Raw genomic sequence first — 15,431 nt, 5'->3', positions numbered from 1 at the left:
TGTGGATTCTTTTCTGAATGTGAAAAAAATGGGAAAATCCATGCCTACTAATTAAAACAGCCTCCTAACAAGTTCTGCAAAGGCTGCTCAAAGCAGCAAGAACCATGGGAACCACATACATTTTAATAAACAATAAACAACATAATTTCTATTCAAATATTGAAAGGTGGAAATGAGAAAATTTATTTTGTTACCAAAACTTTAGTTGAGATATATTATCTTAAAACCATTGAGAATAGATAGCAGCAAACAGAATCCTACCAAAAGACAGATAACAAACTAAAGAAAATGTTCCAAACTACAGTGTTCTATACTCAATAAAACTCACAATTTTAAAATAGTGCAGACTTGATTTAAAAAAAATAGCTGAAAACTTTTACTTGTTAATTATTACTTTTTATTACTCAATTTCAATTATTTGCTTACTATTGTTGGCATGTTCAATAGTAATATTCAATATTTTTACAAAAAATACCTTTCAAATATCACTTATTTACTAAAACAGGTCATAAACAACGTGACATGGTGAGATACTGATGCTCTGCATAGTGAGTGTGTTTGATTTGGTCTATATTTTAATTTGGCATTGAACTTCAAAACCTGTGTGGTAGCAGACTGATAGATACCTTAGCTGTTCAGCGAGGTGAATTCTCCAATAAATTGTTTATTAATTATAACGAATACAAGCTATGGCATGAATTACTGCACATATGTAGAAGTGATGTACTTGAAAAGAACTCATATCAGGTTTCACCTGACACTATTATATTAATATTATATTATATATATATATATTATATATATATGTATATTATAATACTAATTATTAGCAGAAGTACCTCTTTATCGCATCTGTTTTACACAGTCCTTCCGTGAATTGCTGTGATGGTTAAGCATTTATCTTGTTTTCCCTATAGTTTACTAACATTCAGAATTCAGAGTTGCAAGCTCATTTATTTTGTGAAAAAAATCTGCTCATAGTTAAATCAGTAAAAAGAATAGGTTTCCCATTTTCTGAAAATGATTGAAAGATCTACATAAAGGAGTTACCATATGTATTTCTATTTTGTCGCTGGCAGGAGGACAAAATTGACTGTGCAAATGTTCATATGTACCACACAGTTCAAGAAACCCTGGCATAGAGTACCTATGAAATGAGAGTTTCTATGAAATGAAGGCCAAGAAAATTTCTAAAGTGGATTTTTTTTTTCCTGGTTTCTTAAAACATACTATGCAAAAGACCAAACTTTGAACCCAGCCCCTAAAATTACAGTCTATGCTCATTATAAGGCTCTCAGTTATAGCAATCTTTCTGATATAAATGTACTTCTTGTTTATATATGATTTATCTTTATGCCTTGACATTTTTTTTGTGTGTGCATGGTTCACAGAATTGGTATTACTGAAATTATAAAATTGTTTGGGAAAGAATTTGATAAAGTAGGTTTAACATGGTACTTGTTATTATGAATAACCTCAACATTTACATTCATTTTGAAATGAGATACAAAATACCTAATTTAAATATTGGAAATAGTTTTATCAACCATAGCAATTTAGGGTGTGAATTGATTGATTTATTTAGATCTAAAACTCTTCTTGTATACAAACCTGGAGTTTTAGTTATTGTTTCATTAACTTCTCTCACTCCTTTACCTACAAGTAAAAAGACAAATTATCATTTTCATGAACATATTTGTTAGTTTTTAAATAGAATGTTAAAACAATGCCTGATCGATGCAATTATCCTTTATCCAATAAAGTTATATTTAAAACAGAAGTAACTGAAGTCTTGAATACTTAACATGTTCAAACCTATCCACTTAAACAAAAGCCATCAGAAATTAATTTAGGAAAGCAACATTTTTACTGTGGAAAGTTGTCTGGTTATATAATTATTTTATACACTTTGGCCTATGATTTTATATCAGTCTCTGCTATAAAAGAGAGCCTTATTTAGGGGACAAATACTATATCTAATTATGCATAATATTATGCTAAATATAACAAAAACTTCATTAATAAGGTTTGCTACAGATCAGAAAAAAACAGTTGGATTAAGATGACAGGATCAGATATCATGGGAAAGAATCACAAGAGGTATCATTTGCTATACTTCTAGTGTTCTTAGCAGTTATGTCTATTGATTCAGCTAAAGCTGTGGCCTCATATTATTAGACACCTAAAAATCACTATCTGGTAGTAGATTCTGTCTTACATAATTTTTGTGGTTTTTTTTTCTTTCTCTTTAGGAGCAGAAACTCACAGATTAGACTTTTTAAGCAATAAAACAGCATAGAAAGTGTGGAGCGCAGAAAGAGAATTATATCTAGGGATTGCATGCCAATAAAAAAGAAAATCAACAAAAAGCATACAAGAGCTTTTATCTCAATGTATTAATTACATATTACCCATGAAAAATCATCCTTTACACATCTAGAGTAAGAAGATTAATTTTTATGTGCAGATTATACTTCTCTAGTTGAAACAAAAAACTATAAAATGAAATTCAGTTCCAACCTCAGATCTGTGCAGAGTTCCTTGACACATTAGAAGTAAATGTAGTGTTGCAACTGTCTTTCCCATGGCATCTGATTGCCTTTCTTTTGATCATATTACAAACTTAACTTTTTTGGTTAGCTGGATTAGGTACTTAGCCATGTTTTTTCACATGCAAAGGCCAAAACTAAACCTCACAATTACATACTCAGAGTTATTCTACAAAAGCAATAGGAAATTTACAAGGATATAAATAAAAGTGGAATCAGGTGCAAATATTTTATTTGTTTGTTTGTTGTTCATTTTTATTATGGACGTTTTTCTCAGACAAAAAAGCATTCCTGAATTTTTGCCTGAATCTAGAAGACAACTGCTGTGAAACAATTTTTTTGTACTTCCAGAAATGAAGACATTGAAATACTCTTTAAAACTACACCATAAACATTAGGAGAAATATAGTTAAGAGTAATACTTTATATTGTGTTGATTTTTGTTGTTCTCGTTTGCCACTAAGGAGTAAAATCATGTATATGTGCATACATATATACATACATACACATACCCCTATGTTTTCTTAGATGCTGTGCTTACTTTGACTTTTATAATGGTTCATTTCACAAAATAAAAAAACTTTTGTGTCATATGCATTTTTAAGTGGTAATTGGGACAATTCAGTCCTAGTACATAAAAGGTAAATGTCAGGGAAAATGAAACCCAACCAAGTAGGGCAGAACATATCACTTAATAATGACTTACTTTTACAAATAGGTGATTTTCCTGTCCATTTCATATCTGGCTTACATGTCCGATGCTCTGATCCACCAGCAAGAAAAAATCCTGGCTGACAGGTATACACCAAAGTATACCCTAGAGTAGGAAGGTCTATTGCTTTCACATCTACATGTGCCGGTGTCTCTGGCTGCCTGCATGCATGAGCTGCAAAGGGTTTTTAAGAGTTAGAAAATGATGGCAAACAGCATCCACAGGATTAGTGTACTTAATTTAAAACAAATGCACGCCAATGTATTCCCTGTTAATAGGTAAACTTTGTACACTTTTAGAAACATCAGTAGCTTTCATTTGTAACAGTAATGCTCTGAGTGTATGGCTTGTGGGAAGATGAAAATGATATTTTTGAGCAGTATGCCAAATTGTGATAGCAAGACTAAAAATAATTAAAGTGAGGGGAAACACAAGCAACTGCATGTCCTTTGAATATTGTACTGTCAGAGCTTCAGGTATTTAGGCTACTTTCTATTCTCTATTAATCCAGTACACACATATACACACACATACAAAGAGAAAAGATTAACTTAAAAACACTAATGCAGTTGGTTAATGAGGACAAACTTTTTTTTTTATAATGATTAAATTATTGTGCATTGTGTATTTAAGAAGAAAACAATATCTGAAAAATCTTACTTAAAAGTAGTATCCTAAATACATATTTGTTCTTAGAACAGGAAGCAAAAGCAAAAACAAAACAACAAAAAAAAAAAGCATAAATACTGTTAAATAAAATTGACATTTTTGTAGCATACTCTGTGCTATGAATTTCCACATGCATTAATCCCTAAGTCTTTCAAAATTGCAGTGTACAAACTCATTAGGTAAGAAACTGCACTTACGAATACATTCGGACTGTATGCCACTCCAAGTTAAGTTAGCAAGACAAGAACGGGTTGTAGATCCCTGGATATGATAACCTTTTCTGCATCTGAAAAAGACTGTACTCCCAACCTAAGGATCAAAACAGAATATTAGATGAAAGAAGTAGCCATCATGTGTAATTAGCTACCAAGACAGTGATAAGCTAGTAGAGAGATTTTTTTGTGTGTGTCCTTTGGTTACCATTTTTAAGCTATTTCTTTAATAATATGAAAATTTTGAACAATAACCTCATTTGAAAGCAGTAAGTAGAAGCATATTGACAAGGCTGTGCACATGGAGAAGAATGACATACATTTCCTCTTATTAGTTTGTCAGTGTGACAATGCAGTGTGACAGTGCAGGTTTGCCAGCCACTAGACCAGACTGTCCAGAGCCACATCCAGCCTTGCCTTGAATGCCTCCAGGGATGAGGCAACCACAACCTCCTTGGGCAACCTGTTCCAGTGCATCACCACCCTCTGAGTGAAAAACTTCCTCCGAATATCTAACCTAAATCTCCCGTCTCAGTTTAAAACCATTCCCCTGTGTTCTATCACTATCCACCCTTGTGAACAATCATTCCCCCTCCTGTTTATACACTCCCTTCAAGTACTAGAAGTCCACAGTGAGGTCTTCCTGGAGCCTTCTCTTCTACAAGCTAAACAAGCCCAGCTCCCTCAATCTTTCTTCACAGGAGTGGTGCTCCAGCCCTCTGATCATCTTGGTGGCCCTCCTCTGAACTCGTTCCAAGAGCTCTGCATCTCTCTTGTACTGGGGGCCCCAGGCCAGTACTCTAGATGGGGCCTCACAAGAGCCGAGTAGAGGGGGACAATCATCTCCCTCTCCCTGCTGGCCACTACTCTTTTAATGCAGCCCTGAACATAGCTGGCCTTCCGGGCTGCCAGCGCACACTGCTGGCTCATGTCCAGCTTCTCATCCACCAGGACCCCCAAGTCCTTCTCCACAGGGCTGCTCCCAAGGAGTTCTTCCCCCAGTCTACTTTAAAGGTTTCTCATTGTGTTACCTCATCAAAAATATTTGAAGGGTAAAAAGAAAGAACTGTAAGCTGTTTCATCCATAAGTAAATTCCAGAAAACTCCAAGCCACAATTCCTTACACTGCATTTGTTACTATAAAATACCTGTTTAATCTGAGATGTTCAACTGGCAGAGTAATGTTATGGAAAGATTTTTTATAGTAAACTGTGACAAGATCTTTTTAGAAGAAAGTGTGAAACAACTGAGAAAGCTCTCTGACTTGCACTGACAAAAGTATGAAATATGGATAAAAATAAGTGATGAAGGAAGACTTTTCATAACATAAGAAAGAGATTGTGTGGAAAGTTCTAGTAAAACAGAATTATTGATAGCAGTGACAAAAGTAACCAGAATATAACTCTAGGCCAAGATATTTGAGGATGTGGGTCTTACTTGTTAGCCATTGTTTTGTTTTTACATAAATTCGCAGTACAGATCAGGTGAAATGAAAAAAAAAAAAAAAGTACTATCCATAATTATACAATTTACTAATGAAGTAACATCACATGGAAAAATGAAAGCAAGTTGCAAATGAGCAGTAACCAATGCATATTGATAAAATAATTTGTAAGTTTATAAATGCCGATAGCTCTACAATGCAAAATTCATTGAAGGACTTTGATGGACATTAAAAATGGGCAGTATCTTGAGAAGAAGTGGCTACCTAAGTTAACTATACAATCAGTTACCTAAAAAAGATTATCATGATAGATGTTCAGCAAATGCAACTCTGGATCTTCCTGAAGTGGCCTGGGAAATCGGCTGATATTTTTAAAGGTCAAACAGATATGGTTTTGCAGGCTTATCTATTTGTAACTATTTTTAAACAGTGTCTTGCCAAGGACACACATGTCTAGCAGAGACCAGAAGAGAGTGTAGCTAGTCTTGACTGTCATTCTGACTCTTGTGAAATTGCCAATTATGATCTGATAAGTAATGATGAGTTGCAAATATTTTCTCACTGATCCAAAAGATGAAGGAAAAGTTTAAGGTCTAGGTGCAAGGTAGTTACGGAGTTCTATTTCTTTTTTATTTTTACAGAAAAAAAAAAAGTAGAAACAAAAGCAGTGTACTATGAAACACTGCACAAAATGAATGGGGCAATACAGAATTGATAGTAGACTGGGAAAAAAAAAGACAATAAAGTCAGCTACATGTCATCAAATCTTTAATGATGAAAGGCTGTTAAAAGTTTACTTATGAAAACTTGGCTAAGCCATAAAAATTGTCATAATTTCATATGCAAAAAATAATAGTAATAAAAAAATCTACTTCACTAGTTTTAAGAGAAGTCTACATCTTTTTGTACCAGTGATTTCACCATAGTACTGTCTTTATATACAACTTCAACACAGAAGAATTATTATTTGAGTTTGAATGAAAGAACATACTTGAGAAAGACTAAGTCCAGAACAAATAAAAATCTGTCACTGCCTCCAGAAATGAATGAAAGTATTCAACTGAAATTAGAACATGAATTGCCCAGTGTAACTCTTGTACAAATGTCAACCAACTTGTAAGGCAGGTAAAAGTAGGAGAGGAAAATAAAATAAAAGATCATATTAGGTACAATGATTACAGTTGTTTTTGAAACCATGACTTGGGACAGGCATAAGGGCAAGATGAGACAACTGCACCTATTACTAGAGGAATCACCTTGGGGGTGAGGACAAGACATGGCTAGGGAAAAAGCACCTGGGCTCCTCCTTCAGGAACTGAGAAGCTGAGAGCCACAGCAGTGATAGCACAATTGCAAATGGAAGGATACCAATAACCATAGGAATTTACAGAAAGGATTATTTAAATAACAGTACTAATCTGATCATAACACCATGTGGCACACTGCCCTTGGTTCAGAAATAAGTATATATATTTCAAATTCAAGTCACAAATATTTATAACTCAAGAATCTATTGGAACAAAGTTAATCAATGTATATAGTTTGCTCCAAAAGTCATGCTTTCCATGGAAAATATAACAGATAGAAAGAGCACAAGAACACTATTTGATAGAGCAAATTCTCAGCCACAAAACAATATTTTTCAACAGTCACCACCATTAGTTATGCATTTTTGCCAGCAATGAGCAAGAGTTTCCATGCCATGCTCAGAAAAATCTGCACTAGTGGAGGTGACCCACAGTTTCAGAGATGCTATGACAGTGTCATTGCTAAAAAACTGGTATAAGACCTGGCATAATCATGTTGCAAGAGAAAGGTTGTCTTCTTTCACCTGACTCTGGAAGTTTGAGCCTTCAGATTAGTCAGTGTTGTGATACTGTGGTCAGAGTTGATGGTTTGTCCAGGTTCCAGGAAATCCATGAAGGTCACCCTCTCCTATCCCAAAAGACAGTGTGCATCACTTTCTTTACTAAGGGCTGCAACTTAAACTTTTTTATTTGATGGGGAATTCACAGTTCACCTTTGCACAGACTGCCATTTTGATTCTGGTTTGTAGTGGTGACACCACATCCCAGCACAGTAATAAAGTCCCAGCACCTTCAGCCTCATAGGTCCTGACAAACTTGCATACAGTTTTCTTTCTGTTTCTGTGTGAGCATTAATGGGACGCACATGGTGCAAACTTTGCAATGTACCAATGTTGCCACTATCATTTCCAAAGAACTGAAGCTGATATTCAGCTCCATACACAGTTTCCTGATTATAATCTCCAGTTTTCAAGGATGAGAAAATCAAGATCTTGCTTTTAACTTTGTAGTGTGACAGCTGTGCATGGCCATCTGGGACATGGCTTATCTTTCATGTCACTGTCACCACTGCTGAAATGCACCCCTCTTTAGCACGGTCTGTGGTGACAGAACAAGGGGAAGTGGTGTCAAGCTTAAAGAGGGTAGATTTAGTTTAGATATAAGGAAAAAATCTTTTACAGAGAGGGTGGTGAGGCACTGGAACAGCTTGCCTAGCGATGCGGTTGATGCCCCGTCCCTAGAGATTTTCAAGGCGAGGCTGGATCAGGTTCTGGGCATCCTTATCTAGCTGTGGTGTCCCTGTTCATTGCAGGGGAGTTGGACTAGATGGCCTTCAGAGGTCCCTTCCAACTCTAAGGATTCTATAATTCATACACACTTCCGTGTCAGACACCATTTTGTCAGACTGCCCCTCTGCTGCCATCTGTCACAAGGCAACAAAAGATAAAGGTATACTGGTGGGAAGGTTCAATCTCTACTGCCATACCATACCATCAACATCTGCTTCTGATGTTGTGTGCCAATACAATAAAATAGGAGACATTACTTTCAGAGCAGCCCCTGTAAATAATGATTGTGCATTTGTTATGTTTGCATCCATTTTTATTTCTTCAGTCACTTTTATGATGTCACTTGTAAAACAAATATCATTTGAAGAGTCTAGAAATCATAGAAAGGAGTACCTGCATCTACCACACAGAATCATTTTATACTCTCTGACTTTTAATAAAATGTAATGTGAATTGATAATTTAGAAAAGACGCTGACTTTTTTGTCAAGAATTTCATAGATCAGACAGATCTTCAGTTGTTAGGTATTTACTGACTATTCATCAGTGTAAGACAGAATTATTGTCATAAAGCAATGTAATTATGTCATATCAAATTAGGTAATCAATTTATAAATAGTCCTTGTTGAAGTCTCCTAGAGGACTGAATACATGATATATTGCAAGGTTAAAAGTTCTTTCTTCAAACTATATGTTAAAAAAAAAAAAAGATGTTGAAATGTATGAAAGTTTACATTAGTCAATTAAGCCTACAGATAAGTCAATGTACTTGTGATTATTAAATGCATCTTCATTTTAGGAAGCTAATAAATAAAAGAAAGAATTACCTCATAACCTCTGGAACTGTTTTGTATTCCAAAATGTGGAGTGCCAGGGTCTGTACATGTATTATGAGCTGGATCTATTGTAAAATATGAAACATTTACAGATATTACTATTGCACAAAAAAAAAAAAAATAGGCTAAAACTGTTTGCAAAGATTAAGCCATCAATGTACTGTAATAATAATATTAATCCCATTTTTAATACACATGTTTATTTCAATATGCAATGAAATCCAATAGTGAATCCAATGAAGAGATCAATGGTTAAGTCAGATTTCTAACAACAACAAAAAAATCTGCTTTCTTATAGCAAGTAAAATACTTATGTTTTATAGAATTTGTTCAACATCATCATGAAAATAAATATTTCAAATGGACTGTTATCTCAGCTGTCGTCAGAGAATAAAAATAAAGCCCTCTTCCCACCCCAAAAAAAGATACACTAACAGAGTTTGGCTAATTAAATGATCATAAAAATAAATGATAATTTTCATAAGTATAAATTAAAAGTCTAAAATTAATTTTGATTCACTCATGTCCACTTCACATTCTGATGGTGTATTTTCTCTGGGGGTGCCAAAGCACAGGACCAGATCTGACGGATGTCTCTGTACTATGTGATTCCTTCTTGGCAATCAAGTCTGCTTCTGTGCAGAATGCAATTTGAAGAACAGAATTTGGGCCCACATTTCATCAGTAACAACTTGTAATTTTCTGTAGAAGAGAAACTGACGCATATATGCCATTCCACTCTCAGTCAGCTTCCATTTTAGTGTTGACTATTATAAGAGCATTGCAGTTCAACTGGACTGATATTACTAAAATCTTCAAAAGGTAGGGGAATGTTGACCTAATGTGAAAATAAAAGTCAAACATACTGAGAAGGTCAAGGACTGTTTACAAATTATCATGAGCTGGAATACCACTGCTAATAATAGAAATATGAAACTGAATTTCATATACTTCTATAGTATGCTATATAAAGTATAAAAAGAATTGACATAATACCATTCTAAAATTTGTTTCACCTTACATTTTGTTTTTGTAAACCTTCTTGCCTCTGTTAAAAAAAGCACGTACAACATATATTGCTGAGCTTATAAAATCCATGGTCAGAAGGTTTTGATTTCATTTCAAAGAATTGTATTGAATGCTTATTTCCTAATTTACAAATACAGGCTGTTTTTACTAATCATACTTTTCACCTTCTCCCTGAGTGCACAGTCCAGCTCTTCCACAGAGCCAATATCTGAGACACAGAAAAACACATAAATGGGCTACAGGCTATACTGGAATGAGTTTCTCTAGAAATATCAGAGTCTTTTTCTATTATCACACCAAAATAATTTTCATTATCAAGTCTCGTGACTTTGGGTCAAATGCTGATTTCAATGGGAGTTACGGTGTCCAGCATTTCTCACAGTTAATCTGATTATGTATCATGCTAAAAGCCTATCACTTGTACATCAGTCAATGAGAAACAGAGAGTGCTTGGCAGTTTACCAGAACTTCAAATGATCAGACCTTGCACACCTCATTCTTTTGAACTGTCCCAGCCACAATCATAAGGTCGAAAAAGCTTTTTGATTTAGGATTCATTCTGACAAGTGTCTTTAACTCTCCAGTGACAGAATCCAGTCATTAATCTGCCAAAATCTTATGTTTATCTAAAAGACCCTATAAATAGATGGAACAAATTTATTGACTCTGCATTTCCAGTAGACAAATAATCATGTGAATTTGTAAATGACTTCATATGTGATTGTGTTTATCCTATCTTTTTAAACTCAAAATATAACCTTATTTATCTGGTTCTTTTTATATTACACAGAAGTTTTCTGTATTTGGAAAGCTAATTGCTAGACTCGTGATAGTGTAATAGATCAAGAATGTTCTCAGCAGAAACAGCACAAGTAATAGTAATTAATACCAATGCATGTTGGTTGTATTCCACTCCAAGTACCATCTGCTTGGCAAAATCTTCTTGAAGAGCCTATCAGAATAAAAGGAGGTCTGCACTGAAAGCTAACTTCAGATCTGTAAGTGAAACTTTTTCCATTCAAGCGTCCTTCTGCTGGAGTACCAGGGTCACCACAAAACACCGCTAATACATACAAAAAAAAAGGAAAGTTCAAGTCAGGAATACTGAATACGACAGGAAATGCTATCTATGTTCATTTATCTGTGTAGTGTTATAGCTCAAATAAATTACTGACAGCAATTTAAAAATAATTCTCACTATTATAGTTATTATAATCATCAAAATTAACCTGTAAAAACAGACCTTTTAATTGAGACACTTAAATGTTTGTTAGATTTGGTTCACAAAGTAATCTCAAAGTAGACAATGCTAAATGTAACCATTCATCATAACATTCACCCTCAGGTGAGTTGGCTTGAAATTTTTGACCTAAGTAAAGGGAAAAATGTTTGTCAGAGTCTTGACAAAATTTCAAGCATTGAAGGACAGAATATGACAGATTAAGAAGAAACTGGAAAACAAATGGCAGAGTATGTGATCTAGCCAAGTGCTTTTTAAACTGTGAGGAAAAAAAAAATGGACTGTAGTCTGAGACAGTTTGGTGAAGCCCAACACAATGGACCCTGAAAACTTACGCAAACATTGTGGGATGTCTCCTCGCCATATTCCTCGACCCTCACAGGAAAGAATAGCTGTGTTAGATAGCTGATAGCCTTCTGCACAGCTGTAACTGACACTAGCACCCCAGCGATAATCAGATCCTTCCACTTTCCCATTGAGTACTGGTGGAGGGGGGCCACAGGTGATAGCTAGATCATAAAAAGGAAAGTTGGAATTTCAAGATTTTATAAGGTCCAGGAGAATGTAACATAATATCTTGTTATACCTTTGTAACTAATAAATAAATGAATATATGCTGTTCAGCTCCATAGAGAAGAAAAAAGTGTTGACATAGCAAACTGTAATAAATGGAAAAGCAATTTAAATACAAAAAAAAACACCTCAAAGCCTAGGAAGTCCCTGAGCTCTAGGTTGCTGGAAGCTAGAAGATTATATACCTTACCTAGTTCTGAGTCTCTTCCCTACTGATTCATTGGTAGGTATAATTATTGTTCATACACATTTTTAAAAAATATTTTCATTTTATTTTAAAGCCCTTTATATGGCCTTTTCTTGCCTCCTTTTCAGCAGACAATGGACATTGGCTTCATTCACAATTATATGCCTAAGATTCTTCAGAACTACTCTGATGTTTTCCAGCTTCTGAAAAAGTATACAAAATGATGAAATCTGGAGTGATGAAGTTTGCACTTATGTATCAGTTCTTTCAACAAAAAACACGTTTAAATTCACTCACCCAGTGATTTCTATAACAGAAAATAGGGTCTGTCAAATGCATATGCCAAAATTTAATTATGAGGCTAGACTTAGATAACTCTTTAAAGTGGTACTAGATGTGGTGGCATTCTGTAAGCAGCAAATGCCCTGAGCTGTTGAATTTACCCTCTGACCTTTGGCAATAGTGCTTAGAATTTTCACCATACTGCCTTATTTGCCTTTCAGCCCCATACCCACACTGACCATTATGTTAGCACTTGTAATCAGCTACTTGTAAAGAAAACTCATGATTATTTGTGACGACTACACTACAGCAACGTGGGATTCTTTAATGACAAGCTTGGATTGGAGGATCTCTTTGTGGAATTTTGGCCATTTAATTCAAGATAAAAGAGGCAAAAAAGTAAGTGCGTACTTCATTCAGTATTCCCGAGAATTTTCAGCCAAGCGCTCTGGTAATCTCCATTGCAGACTGATTTGGTCCTACTGTGGTCATTAATATCAGTATTATAAATAATTTTATACCATGACATTTATACAATATAAATATAAATATTACACTAAAATATATATAAAATGTATGATTTAGTTGTATTTGCATGTCAATCATCCGAGAGAAAATATTGATAATTCTCCTATAAATATACAGATATATATTAATATACAAACATAAAATTATATTTATTTTAGATATTCATATACAGTATAAAAATGGTATTTTAAATCTATTTTTCAAATGCACACCTTTGCAAATTGGTTTACTTTGGTTCCACGTGCTATCTTTTATACAACGCATGGTGGGTGAACTGGCAGGCTCCATCACATATCCTGGATTGCACTGATAGCTGACTGTCTTATTAAAGGTGAAGTCATTTCCAAACTGAATGCCATTTGCTAAAGCACCTGGATCTCCACAGCTGATCACTAGTGAGGGAAAGAAAAAAAGCATTTTTTTCAATAAACATAATGAAACATTAAACTATGTACAGCTAGTTGTTCTATGTTCTTCTTTTAGTGTGGAAAGCAAGAACATTTTGAACATATTTCACACAAAATCAAAAGCATTTTTTTCTAGCTAAAAAATTGAATTTTGAGGCATTGCAATAATCTGAGCCAAATTCTGAGTTCAAATACTATCACTTCTGTGATTCCATGCTGATTCTATGAATCAATGATTTTATGAATCTATAGAATCATAGAAAAGTTTGGGTTGGAAGGGACCTTAAAAATCATAGAGTTTCAAAACACTGCCATGGGAAGGGGCAACTCATCCAGTGTAGCCTGAACACTTCCAGGGATGGGGCATCCACAGCGTTTCTGGCCAACTTCTTCCAGAGCATCATCATCATCGTAAACATACAATCTAAATCTATTCTATTTTAGTTTATAGTCATTACCCCTTGTCCTATCACTACACTCCATGGTAAAGTGTCCTTCTCCAGCTTTCTTGTAGGTTCCCTTCAGGTATCAGGTGACAGCTACAAGGCCTCCATGGAATAAACCAGCTTAAACTGGCACGTTTTGTCACAATTTGTCTTATGTCGATCATTTAATGTAATTCCAGCAATTATGAAATTCCTGAGATTTTTTTTTTTAATCAGTACCACTGAGCTCAGAATTTAGTTTATATTTCTAATGTTTAACATAGAAGCTTTGTCTTATTTAGTCCTAAAAGGAAGACTTTGTGCAACACGATAAAACTAAGCATTATTTATCTGACATTACATCTCTCAAGTAAGGAGATAAAGGTAGGTTTTCTAACAGATGCCATTCTTTTGAGTAAGTTCCTCTAAGGGTCATGCATACACCAACAGCCTTTGCCACTCTTTTCCCACTTCCCAGGGGACCTGTGCTCAAGGCCAGCTCTGATTCAGTATAAACATAACTTAGGATCAGACTGCAGTGGAAAGAGCTAGGAACTGTGAGCAGCTTTGTTTAGGGCCTCTCCCTTTGTTTGAGAGCACTATTTAAGCTCAAAGCCTCACCTTTGGTCTCTGACTGAGCTACACCGCAGGTATGTCTATGCCTGGCCATGTACCTTGCTGACTAGACTAATCAGCTTGTTCTGGAACTTGCCTGTCACTGCAGACTTGCCTAGGGATCACTGGGCTGTGGTGGTCCCACGTTACTGTCACTGAACATACTGTGCTCTCTTTGCTTAGTACTGTAAGCCTGGCCTCATCAGCAAGAGCTAGAACTAGAGCTGCTGCCTGGCTGTCCCTCTTCACTCTGGTGGAGCAGCTCAGACTCACAGCTCCGTGACTCTTGGTCCTTAACAGCATGACAGTGAGTCAGATCTGACTCAGCTCTATCACAATATAAACAGGCACAGCAATGTATCCAACTAGATAAGATCTGATTTAGACCTACCTGTGTACATAAGCTACAAAGAAGCTGAAGAAAATTTTAGAGGAACACTTATTCTAAGGAATAATGTCATGCTTTTAATTCATAAGTCATTCACAAGATAAACACCTGCAGAAAAGTTACCTACGTATCTATCTTAAAAAGATACTTCTGGCTACTTCCAGCTTGTATTAAAAAGACATATGCCTTTAAGCACACAAAATATTTATGTATCACAAGTCACAGAAATAAGAAAAAATGTGCTTTTTTTTTTTTTCCTAATAAAATAATCATTTCAGGAGGAAGGTTAGCAGTCTCACTGTTTTAAAGCTATTTTAGAGGGAAAACATGTACATTTCTGACCTGTGCAGTCTGGAGCAGTGCCAGTCCATGTCCCATTAGCAGTACAATGTCGAGTAGTTAGCCCTGAAGTTTTGTAACCTTCCCAACAGGCATAAATAACTGAGCTGGAGAATAATATTCCATCACTGTATATTATCATACCATTGGCTGGAGTGCCAGGGTTTCCACAAGATACAGCTGTGAAGAAAAGGTTAAAAAAATTAAATATTTCCACAATAGGTGACTAGCTGGGAAAAAAAGAAAAGAAAAAAAGGAAAGGAAAGGAAAAGGAAAAGGAAAAAAAAGGAAAAGGAAAAGGAAAAGGAAAAAAAAGGAAAAGGAAAAGGAAAAGGAAAAGGAAAAGGAAAAGGAAAAGGAAAAGGAAAAGGAAAAGGAAAAGGAAAAGGAAAAGGAAAAGG

The 15,431-nt window shown here is 35.1% G+C and overlaps 1 protein-coding gene across 4 annotated transcripts in view; it reads right to left on the bottom strand.

Annotated features, from left to right (window-relative positions):
- CSMD1 (CUB and Sushi multiple domains 1) overlaps positions 1-15,431 on the bottom strand; it is a 1,076,183-nt gene that overhangs the window by 16,437 nt on the left and 1,044,315 nt on the right. For 3 of the 4 annotated variants that reach the window (XM_021390292.1, XM_021390294.1, XM_021390295.1), the window contains 8 exons: positions 15,034-15,210; positions 13,069-13,248; positions 11,622-11,795; positions 10,936-11,109; positions 9,009-9,082; positions 4,128-4,239; positions 3,256-3,435; positions 1,612-1,656 (listed from right to left, as the gene is read on the bottom strand). In XM_021390292.1, the coding sequence (XP_021245967.1) occupies positions 1,612-1,656; positions 3,256-3,435; positions 4,128-4,239; positions 9,009-9,082; positions 10,936-11,109; positions 11,622-11,795; positions 13,069-13,248; positions 15,034-15,210 (1,116 nt within the window). The remainder of the gene's footprint in view (positions 1-1,611; positions 1,657-3,255; positions 3,436-4,127; positions 4,240-9,008; positions 9,083-10,935; positions 11,110-11,621; positions 11,796-13,068; positions 13,249-15,033; positions 15,211-15,431) is intronic. The other variant, XM_021390293.1, reaches the window with a different exon arrangement.

The sequence above is a fragment of the Numida meleagris genome, chromosome 3 (genome assembly GCF_002078875.1).
Source record: "Numida meleagris isolate 19003 breed g44 Domestic line chromosome 3, NumMel1.0, whole genome shotgun sequence".
NCBI lineage: Eukaryota > Metazoa > Chordata > Aves > Galliformes > Numididae > Numida > Numida meleagris.
The sequence above is the reverse complement of the archived record's forward strand: the minus strand, read 5'-3'. Positions and strand labels throughout refer to the sequence as shown.